Consider the following 23,428-nt stretch of genomic DNA (forward strand, 5'->3'; position numbering starts at 1 on the left):
GTTGGATTTGTTGGCATATGGCTTTTATTCCTTGAGTTATATTGTTGATTGAATTTGCCCACTTATTTATCTCATTATTTTAAGTCTTCCATTGATTGAATGAATGAATAGATATGTGATCATACCAAGTGGTTTGCTTGGGAGCCAGTAATAGTTTCTGAGTGCCGGCCACGTCTAGGGTACACTTTTGGGGTGTGACAGTTAATACCCATCCTTGGATAAGAAACAATCTCATTTTTTTGCATATCCAAGTTACACAAGCAAATGCTCCTCTCTCTCTCTAATGGAAGAACAACCTCACTACCAAGAATAAGGGACCTAATAGAATCGTTCAAGAAAAGCTCATAGTTGTCCTGTAGTGTGAGTGTGTTTTATGTTCTAAACATGATAAGATCAGTTCCTTTGTTATAAAGGAATATTGATCATTTCTCTTTGTATTCTGAAGTGTTATAAAATTGGTTCCTATGCTATAAAAGAATATTGATCATTTCTCTTTATATTCTGAAGTGTTAAGTTCATGGTTAGGGTTAGTTGTCAAATGGTTGTTTAAAGTCTACACTAGCAGGAGGTAGTTGGTGTAGTAGGCAATATGATTGTTGTTTAGTTAGTTGCTAGAGTTAGCTATGGTGTATTATTGATGCTTACACTAACTAGAGTTAGTTTGTGCAGTGGGAAATAGATTTATTGCTTAGGCTCAAATCTTGTAATAGAGCCATAACAAGGAGGAATGGATTAAAAGGTAGAGGTCTAGGCTACAAGAGTCTGTAATATGAACCCTTGCTCTTGATTTTACTAAATTTGGTTGTGAAATACTGTGGAACATATCGCGATTTTTTCTCCCTTGAGCAAGGAGGTTTTCCACGTAAACTTCTATGCATTTAACTTTAAGATTTAATTTCAATTAGTTGTGTCAAGAGACCTGGTCCATTGACTAGTGATGGACTCATATAAGACTTAATTGGTATCAGAACAGTTTTCTCTATACGGTCAACACTGAGAGAAGATCATGTTTATTGAAATAGATGCTCTACTTAATCTGGAAGAAGGGAAATTAGCAACTAGGGCACCTCGATTCAATGGTCAGTTTTATGGGTGTGGAAAACTCCTATGCATGACTTTCTTATGGCTGAGAATAGTGAACTCTGGGATGTTGTCTTAGATTATTCTTATATCTCGTAAATAAAGTGAAAGATGGAGAGATTACCCATGTAGTTCATAAGACTCAAAAGGAATACAATGAAGCCGACAGAAAGATGATTGAAAAGAACTATAAAGCCAAGAAACTTCTTGTTTATGGTACAGGACCAAATGAGTACAATCATAGCGCAATATGTGAATCAGCCAAGGAGATTTTGGATTGTTTATAGACTACACGTGAGGGAACTACAGAAGTGAAGGAATCCAAAGTGGACATGCTGACCACTCAGTATGAAAATGTCACAATGTAAGAAGGTGAAACTATTTAAGAAATGCCCCCTAGGTTCACTTCTATTACCAATGAACTTCGTTGTTTGGAAGAACCAATTCACCTGAGTAAGCACATTAAAAAATCCTCAGAATCCTTCCAAATTATTGGGAAAGTAAGGTGGATGCCATCAAGGAAGAAAAAGATCTAAAGATTCTTACCATGAATGAGTTGATTGGAAACCTTCAAACTAACAATTTAAACAAGCAAAATGACATCACCAAGAAGGAAGCTAAGAAATATAAATCCTTGGCTCTAAAAGTAACTTAGAGTGATGATTATGAAGAGGATGAATACATGGCTTAACTGACCCGCACCCCCATTTAGAAAGAAGGGTTGAAGGTTTTGGGCCTATAGCTTTCCCCGTCCCCCCTTCGTCGGGCGATGCTTGTGTGGAGAAGATTCAATTAAATTGTGAGATAACATGGCGGATTTATAAAAAGGGAAACACTATCCGGTCAGCAAATGGCAATGACTTATGCCATATGTGTGGAAAGCCTAGGTACTTCATTAGAGATTGTCCCATGTATAAGTCGGAATACAAAGAATATGCCAAGTCTTAAGGAGAAAAAGATAGGTGAAGGGATGCAGCTGATTATGTGGTGAAGAGGGCTCCTATTGTTTGGGGAAATTCCTCAAGTTATTCTAAAGAATCTGAACATCAAGAGATGCATCCATGCTGGCTATAAAGAATGATGAAGATCTGTTCGATGACATATTTACCTTCATGGCAAAATCTGAAGATAAAGCCAATAAAGTGGTAACCTTGCTTGACCTCAAAGATTATCTTGACTGTTAATCCATCAAGAAACTAAAAAAATTGGAAAGTGTCTTGAGTGACTCACTCTATGAGTTAATTGCTGAAAAACATTTTTTGAATAATAGCATTGACATATTTCAAGATGAGAAAACTGCATTAGTTAATCAAATGACAGAGTTGGAAGAAAAAATTGCTTTGTTGGATGCTAAAAATAATCACCTTAGTGAAATGTTGAAGAAAAACCCTATAGTTGATATCAAGTTAAAAGATAAGGCTAATAGAGTTGAGCTGGAACTTGAAGAATGTTTGAAAAACTTAAAATTAAAGCTAGCCTTGTCATTTGAGAGAAATCTTCAGTTGGAAAGGGAACTGGTTCAAATCAAGCAGGAGATAGATATGTCTCTGAAATGGGCCAACTCTTCAAATAATATTGGCAAATTTGACTAACCAAGGAAAAAATGATGTAAAAGGTCTTGGATGGTCAAAACTAGATCCCCATTTTAATCCTTATAGCAAATATGTGTCTGTGTTTGATAACTTATTGTGCATTCACTGTAGTGGAAATGGACACCTTAAGAGGCATTGTGAGGCATTCAAAAGAAGCGAGAAGAATTACTCAAGATACTCTAAGAAAAAGGAAAACCTGAAGAGGGAACCTAGTCCCAACATTAAAATGAGAAAGAAAAACTTCCTTTATTGGACTAAGAAAGCACTGATTACTCCTTTGTCTTCTTTTTGAGAGCTCAAGCTTAAATGGGTTTCCAAGGCTAACAAGTAATCTTTTTGTACAGGAAAAGTCTGGAGGAATCAGTCAGTGTTTGGTTCATGGACAATGGGTGCTCCAAGCACATGACTGGAAGGACTAAAACTTCCTCTCACTTAAAACACTGCAAGGTGGCAGTGTCTCCTTTGGTAATAGGAAGAAAGGATACATTCTGAGCATTGGAAGAATTGGAAAGTCACTAGAACACTCCATTGAAGATGTGTACTATGTGAATGGTTTGAAATATATTTTACTAAGTGTTTCACAAATTTGTGACAAGGGAAATGAGGTTATATTTCTATCTAAGAAGTGTATTGTCACAAACTTGTCTTCAAATGAAATAATTCTAACTGCAAAAAGGTACAAGAACATATATATGGTTGATCCGAGTACTGCACAAGAAGAAAATCTTATCTGTCTTAGAGTTCAAGATGAAAGTGTAGATCTTTGGCATAAAAGACTCTAAAATATAAGTACTTCCTTTATGAATAAACTTATAGCAAGGGATCTATTTTGAGAACTTTCAAAGATAAAGTTTGGAGATGACAAAGTGTGTGATGGATGTGTCAAAGGGAAGCAAACCAAAAGTTCTTTCATGTGAATCTATGTGGTCTTGTGAAGATTCAAAGTGAAGGAGGGAAAATTATATCTTTGTCATTGTTGATGACTTCTCATGGTTCACTTGGACAATGTTTCTAAGGTGAAAGGATGAAACTGCAGATATATTGATTACCTTTGCTAAAATGATTCAAACAAAGTAAATTGTAAGATTGTAAGAATCAGGTCGGACCATGGAATAATATTTGAAAATGCAAGAGTTAATAAGGGTTTCTGTGCACAACATGGGATACATCACAACTTCTTAGTACCCATAACACCTCAATAGAATAGTGTGGTGTAAAGGAATAATAGAACTCTAGTAGACATTAAAAGAACTATGCTTATAGATTCTAAACTTCTAGATAATTTTTAGGTTGAAGTAGTTAACACTGCATGTTATGTCACAAATTACTACCTAATCAGGTTCATACTCAATAATACTCCCTATGAGCTGCTTAACAATCGTAAGCCTAAGTTGATTTATCTTAGAGATTTTAGTTGAAATTATTTTGTTCTTAACGATGGAAAGGATGATCTTGGGAATTTAACCCCAAAAGTGATGAGAGAGTGTTTATTGGCTATTCATATACAAGCAAAGCTTGCAGAGTATACAACAAAAGAACATTGTACATTGTGGGAAGTATTCATGTGATCTTTGATGAATCCGAAAAAACTGAGATTCCGAAAGACAAGGAGGATTCAGAGATTAAAGAGTTGCTCCAAATTAGCAGGATAGTCCTGTGGAAGATGTGACTGAGGAAAGTAACACTTAGAATGTTACTTAATGTAAGAAGAATGATGAGTATAGGAAACCATATGAATGACCTGGTCCATCACAAAGCATTGAAGAAAGAGACCAAGTCCAATCAGAAGGTGCTCACTTTGATCGTGAAGATGCCAAGGAAGATGGAATTCAACAAAATTCCAAAAATCTAGGATGAAAGCACCAGTCATTGTATACCTTGGATGATCTCATATTCCCTTTTTATTCTGGAATTCATACCAGATCCAAAATAAGGAATTTGGTTGTATTCTCAGTCTTCTTGTCCAAGAGCAAACCCAAGAATGTGAAAGAAGCCTTGAATGATGTTGATTGGGTGAACTCTATGCAAGAGGAAGTGCATCATTTTTAAAGAAGTCAAGTCTGGTACCTAGTCCCTATACCTTCAGACATCTTTACTAAGGCTCTGAGCAAGGATCACTTTGAGAAGAATTGCTTGAAGTTGGGAATGATTAAACCAAGCTAATTGTTTCAATCTGGTCATTTCAAATTCTGATCGTCTTGATTCATGTAATAGGTATCCACATTTTTTTATATATGTATGTTTTGAATTCAATCTTATACCTATGCAGGTATACACATATGATAGGATTGTTGAAGAAAGGAAAGAGGCAGGAAAGATCAAGGCAATTGACATTCAAAAATAGCGAAGGACATGGTCCCTATTCAGAGGTTAGCATTCCTTTCACTGCTTTAGAATTATATGAAGGAGCCGTTAAAATTGCCACGAGTCACTCATACCCATTCTGAAAAGTTGTCTTGTCATTCTAATAACCCAAAAGACGCCTATGTCTAGGGACCAAACACATCGTTTTAAACTTTTAAACTACCTATCCCTTCTAAACTACTTTCTCATTCCTTCAAAGTTCAAGTTCTAAACCAGTTTGCTCTTTAAAATTCAAATTTCTTGCATTCATATCTCCCTTGATCTTTTCACTATCAAATATAATCATATCTCATACTCCATCCTCCTCCTAGAAAGTCACTAATACTTATACAAATACTTCAATTTCACCCAAAATTGACACGCCACCATCAAACCCTATTCATTCTCTTTTTTTACAGCGGAGTTTAAAACTCCTGAGACTGAAATCATTACCCATTCAAGTCAGCATCTAGTCCAAGCCTGTATCTACATAAACCTTCCATCCTTTTATCAAAAAGATGAAAACCCAGTTTGTTCTCCGACTCTTATCGCCTTCCAAGAGTCATTTCCACGGACCTCTAGTCATTCAAAGGCTAGGTCAGTTCTTCAACCCATTGAACAAGAACCCTTAGTTGATCACACCTCGTCCTATCAACCTAGTCCTGTTTAATCCACTATATTACAGAGGCATTTTGAAGATGATTTTCCTAAAGAGTGTATAACAAGTCAAATATTCTAGCCATCGGTAATGAATGGGTAGTTGAATGTCACGACCCAATCCTGTAGGCCGCGACTGGGGTCCGACCTGTACCCCCCGTACACATATCTATTAGCTGAGGTCACATTGAATCGTAAATAAGACAATATTATGTAATAGAGCCCCACTGGGCGATAACATTTTCATAAACTGTAGCCTTTTTTGTTTGTATCACAACATGACAGGGCACGCAAGCCGACAAGGCTGCCATAACATAATAACATACATCATATATCATGTATACCCAGCTGAATCAAACTGACATACACAACCCACATATATATGTCTGCAGGCCTCTAAAAATATAAATGACAACATATGGCGGGACAGGGGCCCCGCCGTACCCCCGAATGGAAAAAACAATTTTTATACATCAGTGGACAGTATCAAAAACTAGGCCTCGATACAATGGAGACTCTTCCAGCTGAGTTGCATGGAATCCTAAGCTGACGGACTCCTAAAACTTGCATCTGTACCTGCGGGCATGAACGCAGCCCCCCGAGAAAAGGGGTCAGTACGACATATGTACTGAGTATGTAAAATGTAACATAATACACTAGAGGTATATTCAAAATAGAGAAGCAGGGGATAATATATCAAATCTGAAACTTGTACCTGTACTCTGTGAATTAGGAAAGCATGCATGTTCAAGTCATACCATATAGCTGGCCTTTTTAGGGGTCCGGTGAATCATATCTATAAGACCATCATAGGTCTGGTGCCATCTCCACCTTATTACATCACATCATCATATATCTATACACGTATCTTGGCCCTCTATTGAGGGACTCAGTGAATAATGCAGTAAACTATGCACGAGAACATATCCTGGCCCGGGACTCAGGGAAAGAAGTGTTACAATATACACGAGTAGAGTAGTGAGTAACTATATGCAATTTAAATCATTATTAGAGACTTGACCGTATAAGAAGATTAAAATTTTATCGGAGGACTCGAGTAGTAGTGTAGTCATCTCGAGTGACTTCTAAATGCTATTATGGGCAATATCAATTATAATCTCGGGGCTCCTAGACATGTACTAAAGTAAATCCAAATCGCTTACGGAACTAGAAACATTTGTTAACATATAGTCTGTAAGACTTGGAGCCTGTACATTTGTTATCTCTTTAGCATACAGAAGTTTTCAGGGAAATAGTTCAATTATTATAAAATTCTGATATTCAGACATAAATAAGAGATGCTAAGAATGGAGTTACCCCAGAACTCATATCATGTTTAACCTACAACTAAGACATGCCAGAAGAAGAAAGAAAATAAACTATATATAGTCTGTACTTTCCTTTATGTGGATATTTCGTACCCGTCCCATTCTAGGGCTCGGTGAACGACCATGGCATCATAACCTCATTTTCATGCCAAGTACATATCAAGAGAAAGGAGAGATATCTTTTCATAAACTACTCTTTAACACGTAGAAGCCTTAACAGGCAATACTCAATCTTTATAGGGGTTCCATTATCAAACAGTGGATGGGGATTAGGAGGCATACTTGGAGTTCTGGGAATGGAATTATTCCCACATTTCATCCACAATCCACCTAAGGCTATGACATGCCAACAGGAAAGAAAGATAGTTTTACGCACTATGTCAACAACATGCCAAGAGAAAGCTTCACATACCTTGTCTGAGTTATTCCTTATCCTGTTTGCCTCGTCATCCTTTGAACCTATCCAACATAGAAGTAATATGAATATCAACCCTTCTTAACTTTCCAGCATCTTAGGTTACACCTTAGTATTAATGGAATCTAATTCCGTAGTCATTTCCTCGACTAATTCTTTAGTTTGTTAAGGCGTTAACAAAAATTGGGCAGCACCTCCCCTATAATGTGCCCTATCCAAATTTCCAATTAGGTCCCTAATACCTACAGCCAACCAACAACAACAACCTGTGACAATACACACCAACAATATGCAATATAAACTCCAAATGATTCATTCAAAAAGATGATATCAAATAGGGCGTCTAGCCTTTATTTTGTAACGCCTTTAATTATACGCAACAGGTGGTCGTGTGGATGCAACCAAAAGCATCCACATCCCTTTTAGAATGCATTTAGGCCCTGCAACAATACATTACACCCCTGCAGCAACAACTCACTCAAAACTATCAAAACGTGACTTCTGGACAGCTTACTGTTTTACCTTATCGCTTCGTTTCAAAGGGGTAATGGAGGGAAACAGGATTTACGTCCTTCATGAAAGTTATATACATGTGTCATAGGGTAGAAAACAATTTTGAATCATCCCTACATTAATATGTTACAAAAAGATATGTCCAAAACACCAACAGCAACCCGTGTAGGATTTCCAAAACCAAAATATGGGCAGTACCTCCTCTACACTTCATCACCCTTTTTCGAGGATCTTAAAGCAAAAATGGATTTGAAAGTATAAATGAAAGTTATATACCTATAAAATACCTTTCCAAAACATATTGAATCACCCGAAACAAAGCTATACACAAGAAGTTATACCAATATTACTAAAACCTGTCCCCTCTAAAAACGGGTTTGTTAACTAGTTCTTAACGTTTTCTCTCTTTGTTCTTTCAACTTTCTCTTATTCTTTCCAAGTGTAAAGATGAAGAATTAAGTCCATAGACATCATAATATACATATATACATCCCCACGTGATTAAGGAACACCGTAGATAAGTAATTCACGGAGAGAAACTTGGAAACTTACCTTAACTTCTCCAAAACGTGGCTGCCTTTCTACTTTCTCTTGTTCACGTTTTTATTCTAAGTTCTTGGCTGATTTTTGGATATATAATGAAGTACTTAGTCATAATACATACATATATAGGTTGGCTTAGGATGTGATACGTGTCATCCTCTAAGGGTGACATGTGTCCAACCCTTATTGGATCACCTAACTATGCAATCACTTAGGGGCTGCCACGTGGAAGTAGGGTCCACCCCCACCCCCCAAGCAGGTAGGTGGGTCACCTCCTTGCTTGAGGTGCTGCCACGTGTCACTCTCTTATTGGCTTCCTCGTTTCATCTTGTTCCCTTCCCTGTGGGTTTGTAATCTCGTCCTATTTTAAGAGCCTACGTAATCCATGTTATGCAAGCTTAGTATGTCCTTAAGTAGCTCAAGTGTATACGACTTCTAAATTAGTAGCTTACGTAGGTAAATCAAGTCCTATGATTCATTTCTTGGCCTCCAATTCCTTATGGATTTTTATGACTCTATTTCCAACCTTCTCTACATAGGGTATCATATTCTCCCCTCTTTAGAGTCGTTTGATAGTATTGTAGAGTATCCAGCTCAAATGATAATATCTAAGGAACTTATGAAACATTCCGAGTTTTAAAAGCGTAGGGTGTAACATTGAAAGTCTCCCAAAAATAAGAGGTGATGAGATTAGGCCTCTTTCTCTGATGTGAAAGAAAATTACTTGAAACCACAAGTTGTCCATTCAAAACCTATCTTCGAGCATACTCTTAGGACTAACTTGCCTCAGGTTCCATCGAATATATAGAAGAGGATGAATATGAAGTACCCTTGGTTTGGAGGATCAAAAAGATCTTAAAAGAAAAGGAGGGTGAAAATATAGAAGGGAAGAAACTTATCAGTGAAAAAGGAAAGGAAATCAGTGTTGAAAAGTTGGAAGAAAAGAGAGTTGAGAAAACCACAAAGGGAAAAACTTGTGACTCTGAAAAGGTAAAGAAAATTGCTGACAAAGAAAAGAAAATAACCATTGAGTCCTCAAAAAATATCAAAAACTATTCTACTCGAGGAACTCAAAAAATTTGTTGAGTGAGGCTATAGCTACCAACGAATCAAGGACCATAAGGAATAGGAAACAAAGGTCTATAACTATGATTGATGATGAATTTATTCTTGAGTAACAGTTGATTGATGTGTCCAAGGAGAAAAGGTAAAGTGAGACAAAATCTGAAGATGTTGTGGATGCAATAGTAAAGCGAAGAAATACAGCATTGGCTGCAAAATCTATCGAAGAGAAACATACTCCAAAGCCTAAAGCTGGAAAGAAGAATCAAAAGAAGAATGTTAAATGAAAAAAGGAAGAAATTATCACAGAAATTGTCTCTGGAGAGGGACTAGGTTATGTCAGTAAAAAAAGGAAGGTTGAGAAGAATTGAGTAAAGAAGAATGAATTCAAGTTCTGTAGACACAAAAAGTGTTAAGTGGGAGGGTGTTTGACCCAGAGGTAAGGACAAAATAGGGTATGAGGGACTTGGTCAATGCCATTAAAGTACATGGTTGGACGCACCTTTTTGAGTTGCTTGTTCCCACTCTTCATGATCCTGAGGTATATGAATTTAATTATAACATTGACTTGTTTGATGATGGTAGACTTAACACCAAAGTGGGTGGCATTATATTTCACTTGACTGAGGAAATTTGGGGGTAAATCTTGAGGATACCTTGAGAGGGTATTGTGTCTGTTGAAAAAATGTTGCCTACCCATCACTTTGTTCTTGAAGAGAGTAAAATTGTTTGATTGAGCTGTGTTGGAGTCCCTAAGAAGTTTCTAAAGGGACAATATCAATTGTACATTGAGAGGTCTGAGAAGAAGATTATCGCCTCATCTGCATACATACTCCTTATGGAGGCATTAAGAAAAGTTGAAGCAATCAACCTACCAACCATCATGGTGGAACATATGCTCAAGACAATGAACGTGAAGGATGAAAATCATGGAATGGGCTAATGGCATTTGTTGACTTTTGTGTTCGATCATTTTAGGATCAAGTGGGCAAAAGAGTAAAGGGGACTATCAAGTAAGCCTTCTCTCAAACCACTATTCTTGAATGTGAGTATGTTGAGGGAAGAAATGGCAATAAGGACAAGTCCCAAGTATCTAATCTCTTAGAAAAACATGAGAAATCAAAGCAGGAGCTTGAAGAGATGACAATAACACTTGCAAGAAAGGATGTTATGTGCAAGGTTGAATGCTAAGTTGGCGCATGCGCAAAATAGAGGACCTAGTTCGGTGAGATTTCTGCTTTGAAGGCCCAAAATGAGAGCTTGAATGCTGAAGTCAAAACTCTTACTCAATAATTGATTCAAGCTTATGTTGATAGAAATGCCAGAATAACCCTCATTTTTCAATCCTTATCTCTAAAAACTCCTTCGACTTTATCTTCCCACCCTTTCACTAAAACTCTTTTTGTTCATAACTTAATTGGCAATTTTAGTTATTCTTTCTATTTAGTTCTTTTGTTGTGTTTATAATGCTATCTCTCCTTTATCAATGAATGTGTGACTTATGTCTACTATCTTGCCTCTGTTCTTATGCACTTTTATTCATATTTAGTGTTGCCCTAAGCGGCTATAATTTCCTTCCATATTGCATGCTTTTAGTCTGGTTTATTGAGTCCTTTTTTATGATGCCAAAATAGGAAAATTATGTGTTTATGTTGATCGACAAGTTACATGGGTAGTATATTGACAGGGGGAATGAATAAGGACCTGGTCCCATTCATAGGGGGAAGTTTGCTGAGAAGAGAACATAAGGTCTATGTGGTTTGTCATCATCAAAAAGGGGAAAAATGTTACTTTCAGGTTTTGATGTATTGACAAACCATGAGACTTGATAGAAGGAATTGGTCTCATTAACACGGAATGTCAACAACACAATGGGTACTAGTTGTAAAAGTTGTCACTGTCTGTTGTGGTTGGTAAAACACAGTAGAGGACAACAAACTTGCTCAGCCAATCAGAATGCACGAGGTTGTTTTGGCATACGTTAATACAAATCCTTGGAGAACTCAACATTTGGCATATCCAAGTTTACACAAGCAAAGGCTCCTCTCTCTCTAACGGAAGAACAACCTCACTACAAACAACAGAGGACCTGATAAAATCGTTCAATAAAACCTCTTAGTTGTCTTGTAGTGTGAGTGTATTTTATGTTCTAAACATTGTAAGATTAGTTCTTGTGTTATAAAGGAATATTGATCATTTCTCTTTGTATTCTGAAGTGTTAAATTCATGGCTAGGGTTAGCTGTGAAATGGTTGTTTAAAGTCTATACCAACTGGAGGTAGTTGGTATAGTAGGCAATATGGTTATTGCTTAGTTGGTGGCTAGAGTTAGTCATGGTGTATTGTTGAAGTCTGCACTAACTGGAGTTAGTTTATGCAGTGGGCAATAGAGGTAATGCTTAGGCTCAAATCTTGTAATAGAGTCGTTACAAGGAGCAAGGGATTAAGAGGTCGAGGTCTAGGTTACAAGATTCTGTAATTCGAATCCTTGCTCTTGATTTTAGTGAAGTTGGTTGTGAAACCCTGTGGAACAGGTCGTGGTTTTTCCTCCCTTGAGCAAGGAGGTTTTCCATGCAAACTATCGTGCCTTTAACTTTAAGCTTTACTTTCAGTATTGTTCTAAGTTGTGTCAAGGGACCTGGTACATTGACTAGTGATAGAGTCATATAAGCCATCAATTTTTTTTATTCTTTTCTTTACTTTTTTGTTTTTTGCAGAAGGAGATGAAAACATGAGAACAACAACAACCAACCAACAATCAATTGAGAACTAAATGCCCATTGGTTATATTGTGAATTATATGGCTCAACTGACTTAATTAGTTTAATGATAGCATAATTTTTTTCACCAAAAAAATAAAATTGCCATACAAGCTTTGTGAAAAAAATATATACTATACTTACTCGTTACCTTCGGCTCATATAATGAAATAGTAATTTAACATACTTTTATTTTTCGTGGGACTTACAATGCCACTTCTCACACACCTTTTGCTAGTTGTGTCTTATTCATTGTAATATTTTCTTATTTATAATGAAATATTACAGTATTTTTTTTCATTTTAAAAACCTTATCTTTCTGAAATTATTTTTCAAAAAAATAATTCGTAATGGCTTGTTCCAAAAACCGCATACTACTGTGCAATAATTAAGGTTCACCTTCTGTGCGTTAATTATTGCATTCATGTCCCACACACCTTGTCAACTCTAGTGGCAATTATTTGAAATGGTCATTTAAGTAGCTATTATAATACTAGCTAACCATTTCAAGATAAGAAATGTTTAATATAATTTCCATTAAGGAATTATTATTATTTGATAATTAAACAAATAGGAAGGTTGATCATTGATGATTTCAGAAGAGGTAGGGGTAGATCAAAGAAATATTGGGGAGAGGTGATTAGACAGAACATGGCACAGTTACAGCTTACCGAGGACATGTCCTTAGATAGGAGGGTGTGGAAGACTCATATTAGGGTAGAAGGCTAGTACATAGTCTCGTTATTCCTCTGTATTAGTAGGCGTATTAGCGCACTATAATTTCTTGTGCTCTGACTTCTGTTATTATCTTTCTATTACTTTCTGTACTTTGATTACTCTACTTTATATGTGTCGCTTTCGTTATTTGCATTATTCGTTATTTGCTTTCCTATATCGCTTTGAACTTCTTAGCCTTATCTGACCTCTTTTTATGCTTCTTTTAAGCCGAGGGTCTTTCGGAAACAGTCGTCCTATCTTGGTAGGAGTAAGGTCTGCGTACACTTTACCCTCCTTAAACCCCACGTTGTGGAATTTTACTGGGTTGTTGTTGTGGTAGGAAGGAGCAAACATAATCAAATGCAAGAAAGAATTGAAATTTGTAGTCATTTTCTCAATATGAAATTGGGATCTCCTATGATAAATATAAATATAAAAAATATTTGATTTGGATATTCTAACAATATACTCCTATATCATGCGTCACATAGCTCATAAGTTAATATAAATATAAAAAACATTTGATTTGGACATTCTAACAATATACTCCTATATCATGCGTCACATAGCTCATAAGTTATGTTAGCTTTTTCTATTGTAATCAATTTTATAGTTAGCTACGTTCTTTTTTCCTTTTCTATTTCTTTTTGTTGCAATTTATACGGTGTACATTTTCTTCGAGAATTAACTAATAAGAATGATATCTTTAAATATTTATAATTTAGCTTTAAGTTTTATTCTTTACATTTAATTCTTAATAAGAGAATTTTTAATTATAAAAAATATTTATAATTTATTTTAAATTCATAAATTTTTTTTAAAAAATTACAATTTCATATTCAATCAAGTTGTGCAACTTAAATTGAAATAAGAGAAATAATCAATACTTTTTATGGGGTAGAAGGGCCTATGAATAGTGAACCCAAAAGGTTAAAAAGAAAGGCCTATGATATAATTGTAGTCCTACACCTAATATGATGTTGCAATTACCAAACTGCAATTCCAATAAGCAATTATATATATTTTGTATTTTAATTTATTCTTTATTTCGTTTTCCATTTCTTTTCCTAGAGCAACCAACGTGAAGGTGGGAGTCATTGGTGACTTGATGCACAGATGGACTGCATTGATCCTTATCCAAAAACTGTTCAATTAACACAACATCATAAAAGAAAAAACAATAGTACTCTCCTTTTTTGCAATTTATTTGTATAACATTTATTTGATATAAAATTTAAAAAAAAAAAAAAAATACAATTTTAAATTAAAAACATATAGAATATGTCAATACTATTTTATCTTGTGATCTTAAATATATTTTTTGAAAAATTAAAAAATTATAAAAGAAAAACATTATTTTAAATGAACTTGAAAAATAAGGAAACCAAACAAATTAAGATAATGGAGAAGGAAAACATCAAATCATATTTGGGCTCAGTCACAGCCTGGTTGACTCACTGAAACTAATATTCATTCGGCTTGAATCATTGCCCAACAAACAAAAAACAATTACACTAGCGATAAACAATATATCAACAATTACTATCAAATAGACTTAGCCATTGAACCCGGTCTGACTCCATACTGCATCTCGAACTCGACTCATGTCCCGACCCTTCAATGTTCGTCCCACGCCTTCAAATACCGAATCAGTTGTTGATTTTCGATATCTACCGTACCCACGAGCCAAATACTCATGTGGCGGAACCATATCCAACTCATGATCATCAATACCATCGTCCGAGTCATGGAATGACTCAACCGAGTCGACTCGATATATCTTTGACCAATCAGGGACATTCACAGGAGCCGAGAATGCCATGTGGCGTCCATGTGGAGACCGCGATGCCACGCTGTCTTGTCCACGAAATTGATGAATAATCCGAGACGACGACGTTGCTTTACCTGTATCATCAAAAGCCAAAGACAAGCCACCTCCAGCTTGGCAGCGGCGGCTCCTAAAACTTGTCAAGCTTCCGTCACTCTCTATTGTCGCGCGTGAATCACAAGCGCCGTTCATCAAATGATCATCATCACCGTTGACCATGTCATCAACGGTTGACCAGATATCATCTTCTCCCAATTCCGATGTTTCGTTGACTGTTTTATTTCCATGATTGTAACTATAGCTTCCTAAATACCTTTCACTCATACTGATGGTCAGCTTTCGACCTTTAGCCATTTATATTAAACCTATTTATTGAATTACAGATACTTTACTTTCTTTAATTAACTACTTCAGGATAGTGGGGGTACCGGAATCTTGATTTTCCGGCGATCCCAGAAAAAGATTCATAAATAAAAAAGAGTTTTTAGCTCTCTGAGAGAAAGCTCTAAAGTGTAGACTCAGCTTCTAAGGGTGGTGTTGTATATATAAGATGTGATAGCGAGAGGGGGAAACTTAATTTGCATTTCATGTGAATTTATAGTTCATTTTGTCATAATCATTTCATATATATTAGAGAAGATATAATGGATCAAAACCCTGTAAACTATCACAATTTTATTAGTTACGTATTTAAATTATCTCTTATTTAAGTTTACTTTATTCTCGGTACTATAACTTTTAGGGATCGTTTGGTAGGAAATGTAATTCATGTATTATGTATGATATAAAGAGGAAGTTTTGTATATAGTCACTCAAAAATATTTTAATTATGTTTCATAGCTATAGTTTGTTAATTACAATTCGTAGCTATAGTTATAGTATTGTTTGTATAATCCGTACAACGTTTGTATATATTTGTATAATTCGCTATACAATTCGCATTTTTTGTATAACGTTTGTATATTTCACTATACAATTCATGCACAATATTTGTATAATTCGTTATATAATTTGTAGTGTTTGTATATTTCGCTATACAATTCGATTCGCGCATAGCGTTTATATAAATTGCGTGAATTATACAAAACTCAATTATATAATCGTGCGAATTATACCAAACTCAAACTATAATTTACCTATCCGCATAATTTTTTCTATTATTTAGTATTGTGTTTGGTAAGAATTTTGGGCCTAGTTATACAACCTACATGCTAAAACTTTTTTTCTTTTTTGGTTTCCCACCCTGTGTACGGAGCTGTGGAGCCCTGACTAAATCTGGATCGCGCACTACTGGACTCATTCGGGGGTGGTGCTCCGAACAAAATGTTTTCCATATCCAGAGCGCGAACCCGAGACCTCTGATTAAGGGTGAAATAGTGTCACTAATGCACCACAACCTATGTTGGTGGTAAACCCCTTGTTCATTACATGTTATGTAAGCGTGTTCCTTCAAAAAGAATTTTGAAAAATGTCAAGTGACACCACAAGTATTATTCTAATCTTTCATTTCAAATTTCGTTTAGGTTATTTGTGGTTGTAATTATAACATAATTTTGTAATTAAATAAGTAAAAAAATAAAGAAAAACCAAAAGTTAAAAGTAAAAGAGTTAAGGATTAAAAGAACATCTAAAATTATTCTATTTTTTTTGAATTTCATACCTGAATTATTGAGAGCGTGAAATTTTTACCTGAACTATTTCTCACTATTAGCGAAACACACCTTAACTAATTTTCTGATGATGTGTCTACACTCTCTCTTTTATTTAAAAATTCTTCCACGTGACACTCTATGTGGAAAACTAATTTCACCGTGGCAAATCTAAATACATTAATATTAAGTTAAATTTTAAGGTTAAACGTTAAAACTATCATTGTATAAAATATTTATTTCAACTATGACATCCACCAACTTCTTCTCCACCGTCTTAGCCGTGGTCTCATCTCTATCGTGGCATCGATATCTCCTACTTGAAAGGAGAGAGTTTAGGTTTTTAAAAAAGTTAATTAATAATATATTAAAAAAATAATTTATCAGCAAATAGAGTCGTTATATATATCAGGTAGACGAAGATTTTATGGACAAACGCACGTAGAAGTATTTCTAGACAAATATTGTCTAAGTGTGTTTCGCTAACCATTGGGTGATAATTCAAGTAGAAAACTTAATAAATTGGATAATTTGGGTGTGTTTTTGACACTTAATTTACTCAAAGTAAAAATGTAACACCTCAGAAGTCCCAAAGTACAGATCAATTAAACATTGCAGAAAAAAATCTGAAGTCTGCAATTTTTGAATTTTACGGGGGGGTGTTTAGGGTCATAAATAGAATCATGGCTTGTTGGTGTATACCATCCATAGATGAGACTTCAGAAATCAGAAATTTGGTCTGAGTTTTACGAGCCAAGAATTACAAGACATACTTTGTTCTATGGGTCGTAGATTGAGGTCGCATATCATATCAGAAACTTGAGAAATATTTCTTGAACAGAACGAGAGGAATTATGGATCGTGAATGGTCTTACAGACCGTAGATGGTCTCATAAATTAAACCAAAGTCCTGAACTTCAGTATTCATACATATTCTTGAGTTCTACAAAACCTATCTACGAGTCATAGTTGAAACTATGGTCCGTAAAATGTGCCTCGTAGATCAAATTTCAGAGATTTGATATTACAATATAATCAATGCACGAACACACATGAAGGATCATAAAACATACTACAAATTGTAGTTTGTTTTCATAGTTCAAAACTCCAGAAACTCTGGATGTTCACCTGACTTCTATAGACAGTATCTTAATATTGTCACGATCTGAAATTCGGGTGTGATGGCACCATCCATTCCCACCGGACAAGTCATCCTAGACCTAACATATGCAGAAATAAAAGCAGAAATAGTTCAAAATTTGGCAATTTAAAGGAAAAAACAGAAATCTTAGTCATCTACAAATTCCTCCACGGACTGATTGTCACATGTACAAGCCTTTAAATATAAAGATACTGAAATAAAAACAAGTCTCAAAACTCTGTCTCTCGAATAGAAAAAAGTAAAATAAAGAGGAACAAGAAATATCAGCGGCATCAACACCTCTGAAAACCTCGAATGGAAAGAAAGAGACTAGGTCACTGATCGGGCTCAAAACCTACACAAGTTTAGATAGCAAAGGTGTACCACCGACACGGTACCTAGCAAGAGAACAACTAAGACTAAGACTAAACTAAGCTAGTAAAATACACATACTCCTGATCTACAACCTGCATAGAATCAATCCAGTATAACAGTCTAGTAGCATAAGTACATATATCTCAGCAAAAGTACAACTCAAGTCTTAATCAGATCACAACAGTCAAAAAATATAACATGGGGAAAATCAGGGGTAAAATAGTCCACAATGGCAAAAGATGTATGACGCAAATGAAGTACAATGCAATGTAACATATAGTGATGTATATCTGTCCTAATGATACACATCCGCTGACTAGAAGGCTAGAACCCATGGAGGCTACACATGAATCATATATCCGCCGGAACTATTTTTCATCGGCATAATCACCTCTCGCCGAAATCATTTTTCATCGGCATAATCATCTATCACTGGAAATATTTTCCATCGGCAAAATTCTCAAATCAAATCCAATCTCAAAGTTTTCGGAACCAATGCAAATAGGCAATATCCATATAAAATACAATAATGGAATGATATAATCAACAAGTCACAACTCATATCACAATAACATATTCAAGTGTTCACAATAAGCGAAGGACCAATTCATATCGAACACAACATGCTAAATCATCTCATTCGCCATTTATTACCCCATTCTTCATTATCAAGTTCAATTGAATATCAAATAATCCCCAATATCATTTCTCATTTATCCCCAACACATAAGATTAGTCCCGAAATTGACCCTCAGAATTCGTTCGAAATTCCGAGCACACAAACTTTATAGGCTACCATACTAATTTCGACATTTTGGACTTAATGTAACCATAATAATTTGAACTAAAGGTCTTCTTGACCCAAAATTCAAAAAGTCACAACTCACTAATTAAGGCTTCCAAAATACCAAAATGAGCCCAGGACCTCCAAAAAATCAACCAAAGCCACTTCTAGACCTAAAACCATTCCCGAACCCAAAAAAATTGTCGAAATTCCATTTCAAGCATCTAGACTCTGAAAGTTGACCAAAGTCAAACCTTGGCCTACAATTCCTCAAATTTTTAACTCAAGAACTCAAATCTTCGTTACAACTCCAAAACTGATTTCGTAAACTCTCCTAGAGCAATTTCCATGTTTCGGAGCTGCTGAAATTGACAAAATTATGTTACGAGACTCATTGCTCCAGTTGGTCCCAAATTCCACGTTTGAACACTTCAAACTTTTCATAAACTCAAAACTTCCAAATACTCAACTTTTTCATAGAATTTTCTAAACCAACACTCGATACAAATCATAATTGACTCGGGGCAACTATAAGGAGGGTAAAATGTTTCTTTTGCAAAACATTTCAAAAATGATCAGTGTCATTACACTTACGGTCTGTAGATGGAACTATGGTCTGTATATGCCATCCGTAGATGCCCTCTGACAGTTTTAATCAAGGTCTTTTAGTATTTTTTTCATTCTTTTAAGTCATATACTACGTCATTTTGGGCTATTCTAAGTGGGATTAAGTGATTCCTATCAGTCTTTGCCCCTCATTCACTCATAACTCATTCAATTTAGATTTCTTCTCTTTCAAGGCAAGAACTAGGTTTCAAGTCTTCATTCCAAGAATCAAGCCAAGGTTCCTACTTCAGGTATGTGAGAATTTATCAATGGGTATCCCTTCATCTATTGAGTCTCGAGAAAACCTCAATTCTTCAAGTTCTATGATACTCAAGACCTAAGGTTTCTATGACTTTCATGGGTTCTTATTGAAATTCAGTTCTTCTTCAAGCATAATTTTTAATTGCATAATCTTGATTACCCGATCTTTGGATTTACAGATCCTTTTAAAATTAATTTTATTTTCTTAGTATGTAGTGGTATTCTAATGTGCCTTTAATTCGTAGGTGATGACTCTTCTCTTTTTAAATCCTAAAAAGAATTGTCACACTGTTGGATCCCATTTTGAGAAAAATGGGGCGCAACAATGAAAAAGTGTCTACTTTTAATATAATATAATATAATATAGTAATATAATATAATATAAATAAATAAATATAATATAATATAGAATATAGAATATATACTAAATTGGGTGTTTTAAGAAAAAGAAGAAGAAACGAAAACTTAGAAAATTTATAGTTTAAAAATGTGAGGAAATCCCTTTATTTATAATACATGAAGGATAGTATAAACAAGTTAGTCACAAGCCCTTCAAAAAAGTCACTATTCTTCAATATGTAAATGTGTCTTGTTTTAATATAATATCATATAAATAAATAAATGTAATGAAAAATATAAAAGATATGCTAAAATGTGTGTTTTAAATTAGAGTATTATGGTAAATTAATATTCAAATTAAGAAAGTTATACTTTTAAAGCAATATAAATAAATATCATGCTAAGTGAAATGATATCAAATAATTTAGGAGAATTTTGAAACATCATCTCTAAATATTACTATGGCGACATAAAGTATATGGTGATTGGTGAAGTCGAGCACGAAACTGCAAAATCAATCCAAAAAAGAAGAAAAGGAAAAAGAAAAGCCAACTTGGCAAAAGTGATTGGGAATGAGGTTACACGCAAAAAGGCCAAAGATAGCAATGACAGGTGCCAATTGCTCAACGGACAGCGTCTTGTCAAATATGACTACTAGTAAAATGACTGTTTTTTAATTTTATATCCACTAAGGGGTCGTTTGGTAGAATATATTAAAATAATGCTAAATAAAATATATTAATAATGCTTGCATTAGTAATGCTTGTAGTAGTTATACATAGAATATTTCTTATGCATTATTTGGTTTAGTGTATTAAAAAATAACATGCATTGCATAAAAATATTTATTTACAAAAATATCCTCAATAGTTATGATGGAAAAGATGTAAAAGGAATTTTGAGGGGTAATTGGATCTTTAACCATAATAATGTAAGCATTAAATTTCTTTGCATTACTAATACCTAGAAATTCATGGTATTAGTAATGTAAGTCTTAATACACCAATATTACTTATACATGTTATGAAAAAGTGTACCAAAGAAGGTACTACTAATACACCAATTAGGACATCTCCAACCCTAACACCAAATTTTACACGCACCAAATTTGGTGTAAATCAACTTCAACCCACTGCACCAAATTTTACATCAAAAAAGAATATTTTTCTCTCTCTTCATTATTATATTATTCTTATTTTATTTAAATTTTCTTATTTCATAAAATAAAATTCTTTCTAAAAAAGGTTTACTATATATAATTTTCAGATTATTTCAAATTATATTCATTTAATATAAAAATATTTTATATCATAATTTTTTAAATAATATAAATTGCTAGCAAATATTACATATTATACAGAATAATGGATAACACAAATAAAAGTGAAATAATTAATGAAATATAATTAAATAACTATTAAACAATTAAAAATGTTATTTTAAGTTCTACATGAATATTCAACTTTAAAGATCACTACGGTGCTCCATAAATGCTCTATTAATGCATTACGTAGTTCAAAATGAGCTTCTTTGTCCTTAATTTTTTTATGTCGAGATTTAGATTTTTGAATATTTATTTTTTTTCAAGATTAATTGTACTTATATCCAATTCAAATTTATAATAGAATTAACGTAAATTTAATTTCAAAAAAACTCAAGTAAAGGAAAAAATATATAAAAAATAAATTTTAATCTGAAATTAATATTATTAAAATATTATGTAAAAATAATAAAATATTTTAATTAAAACATACCAATTTATATAATATTTAATTAAAAGTATTGTATAATAAAATAATAGTAAAATAATAATAAAGGACAATTGGTGTGATGAATAGTGTAGCACCAAATTTGGTGCTAAAACTATTCACACACCAAATTTGGTGCTACACTATTCACACACTAAATTTGGTGCAAAATTTGGCATGGGTTGGAGCAACTTTGCACCAAATTTTACACCAAATATAGTTTTTATTATAAAATTTGGCATGGGTTGGAGATGGACTTAATGCATGAATTATTTTTGCTAACACACTCTACCAAACGACTCCTAATACATGTATCTCTGATATATGAGTTCAAAATTAGGTATAATTTATTTTAAATATACTGTATTCAAATTGATTCGCATGTATCTGACTTTGTCGCTCACCTCTTTCCTTTGTCTCTTGTGTAATGACCTTGAGGGTCATTTTTGGAAATTTGCATGAAATTACCATTTTACCCTTGAGGGTCATTTTTGAAAATTCATAAAATTTGGTGTCATAAGTGTAAAGAGCATCTAAATATAAATTTGAGTCTGAATACACAGTTTAAGTCTTTGAATATAGAGAAAGACTAAAAATGAAAGATGAACTAGCCCCAAGGTCATTATAACATCCACCACTAAAAAGGATGTTCGTCCTCGAACATAAGATAAAAGAAAGTACCTGGAGTCTCAAAATATTGAGGGTACTGGGCTCGCATATCAGGCTCTAGCTCTTAAGTCGCCTCCCCAATGGGCCAATGCCGCCACTGCACCTTGACCGAAGCGATCTCTTTGATTCTGAGCCTATGAATCTGCCTGTCTAGGATAGCTACCGACTCCTTCTCATAAGTCAAATCTGGACCCAGCTCTACCGCAGCATAAGAGATTACATGGGACTCATCCAGTATGTACTTGTGAAGCATAGAGACATAAAATACCAGATGGACAACTGGTAGTCTAAAAGGTAAGGCCAACTCATAAGCCACCCCACCCACTCTCCTTAGAATCTCAAATAGACCAACAAACCTCGGGCTAAGCTTTCCCTTTTTCTCGAATCTTATCACACCCTTCATAAGTGATATTTTAATCCATACACAATCACTCACCGTGAACTTTAAAGGACGAAACCTCCTGTCAGCATAGCTCTTCTGACGACTCTGAGCTGCCAATAGTCGACCCTGAATCAAATGTACCCGCTCCATAGAATCCCTGAGTAAGTCAGTATCCAATGCATTAATCGCAATCGAATCAAGCCACCCAATGGGTGATCGACACCTACAACCATACAATGCCTCAAATGGTGCCATTTGAATGCTGGAGCGATAACTGTTATTATAGGCAAACTCCGCTACGGACAAGTGTTGGTTCCATCGGGCACTAAAATAAATCACACAGGCCCTAAGCATATCCTCCAACTCCTAAATAGTTTGCTCGGTCTGACCATCAATCTGGGATGAAATGCTGAACTCATCTCTAGTCGCATACCCAAAGCACGCTACAAGGCCTCCTAAAAGTGAGAGGTGAATACTGAACCCTGATCTGACAAAATAGAGATAGATACCCCATGTAACCTAATAATCTCACAAATATAGATCATAGCTAACTGTTCTGCATTGTAGCTAGTCTTCACCAAAATGAAATGAGTTGATTTGGTCAATCGGTCCATAATCATCCAAACAGAGTCATACTTA

At 34.7% G+C, this 23,428-nt stretch overlaps 1 protein-coding gene across 1 annotated transcript; it reads right to left on the reverse strand.

Annotated features, from left to right (window-relative positions):
* Nucleotides 1–14,383: 14,383 nt before the first annotated feature.
* On the reverse strand, nucleotides 14,384–15,418 carry LOC129873269 (protein S40-5-like). Its single transcript, XM_055948328.1, has one exon. The coding sequence runs from the start codon at nucleotides 15,187–15,189 to the stop codon at nucleotides 14,563–14,565; it is 627 nt and encodes a 208-aa protein (XP_055804303.1). The 5' UTR covers nucleotides 15,190–15,418; the 3' UTR covers nucleotides 14,384–14,562.
* Between the last annotated feature and the right edge of the window lie 8,010 nt (nucleotides 15,419–23,428).

Source organism: Solanum dulcamara, chromosome 11 (genome assembly GCF_947179165.1).
Source record: "Solanum dulcamara chromosome 11, daSolDulc1.2, whole genome shotgun sequence".
Taxonomy (NCBI): Eukaryota; Viridiplantae; Streptophyta; class Magnoliopsida; order Solanales; family Solanaceae; genus Solanum; species Solanum dulcamara.

What these genes read in the sequence shown, in the direction of transcription:
- LOC129873269 (XM_055948328.1), bottom strand. Translation starts at nt 15,189, where the DNA reads ATGGCTAAAGGTCGAAAGCTGACCATCAGTATGAGTGAAAGGTATTTA.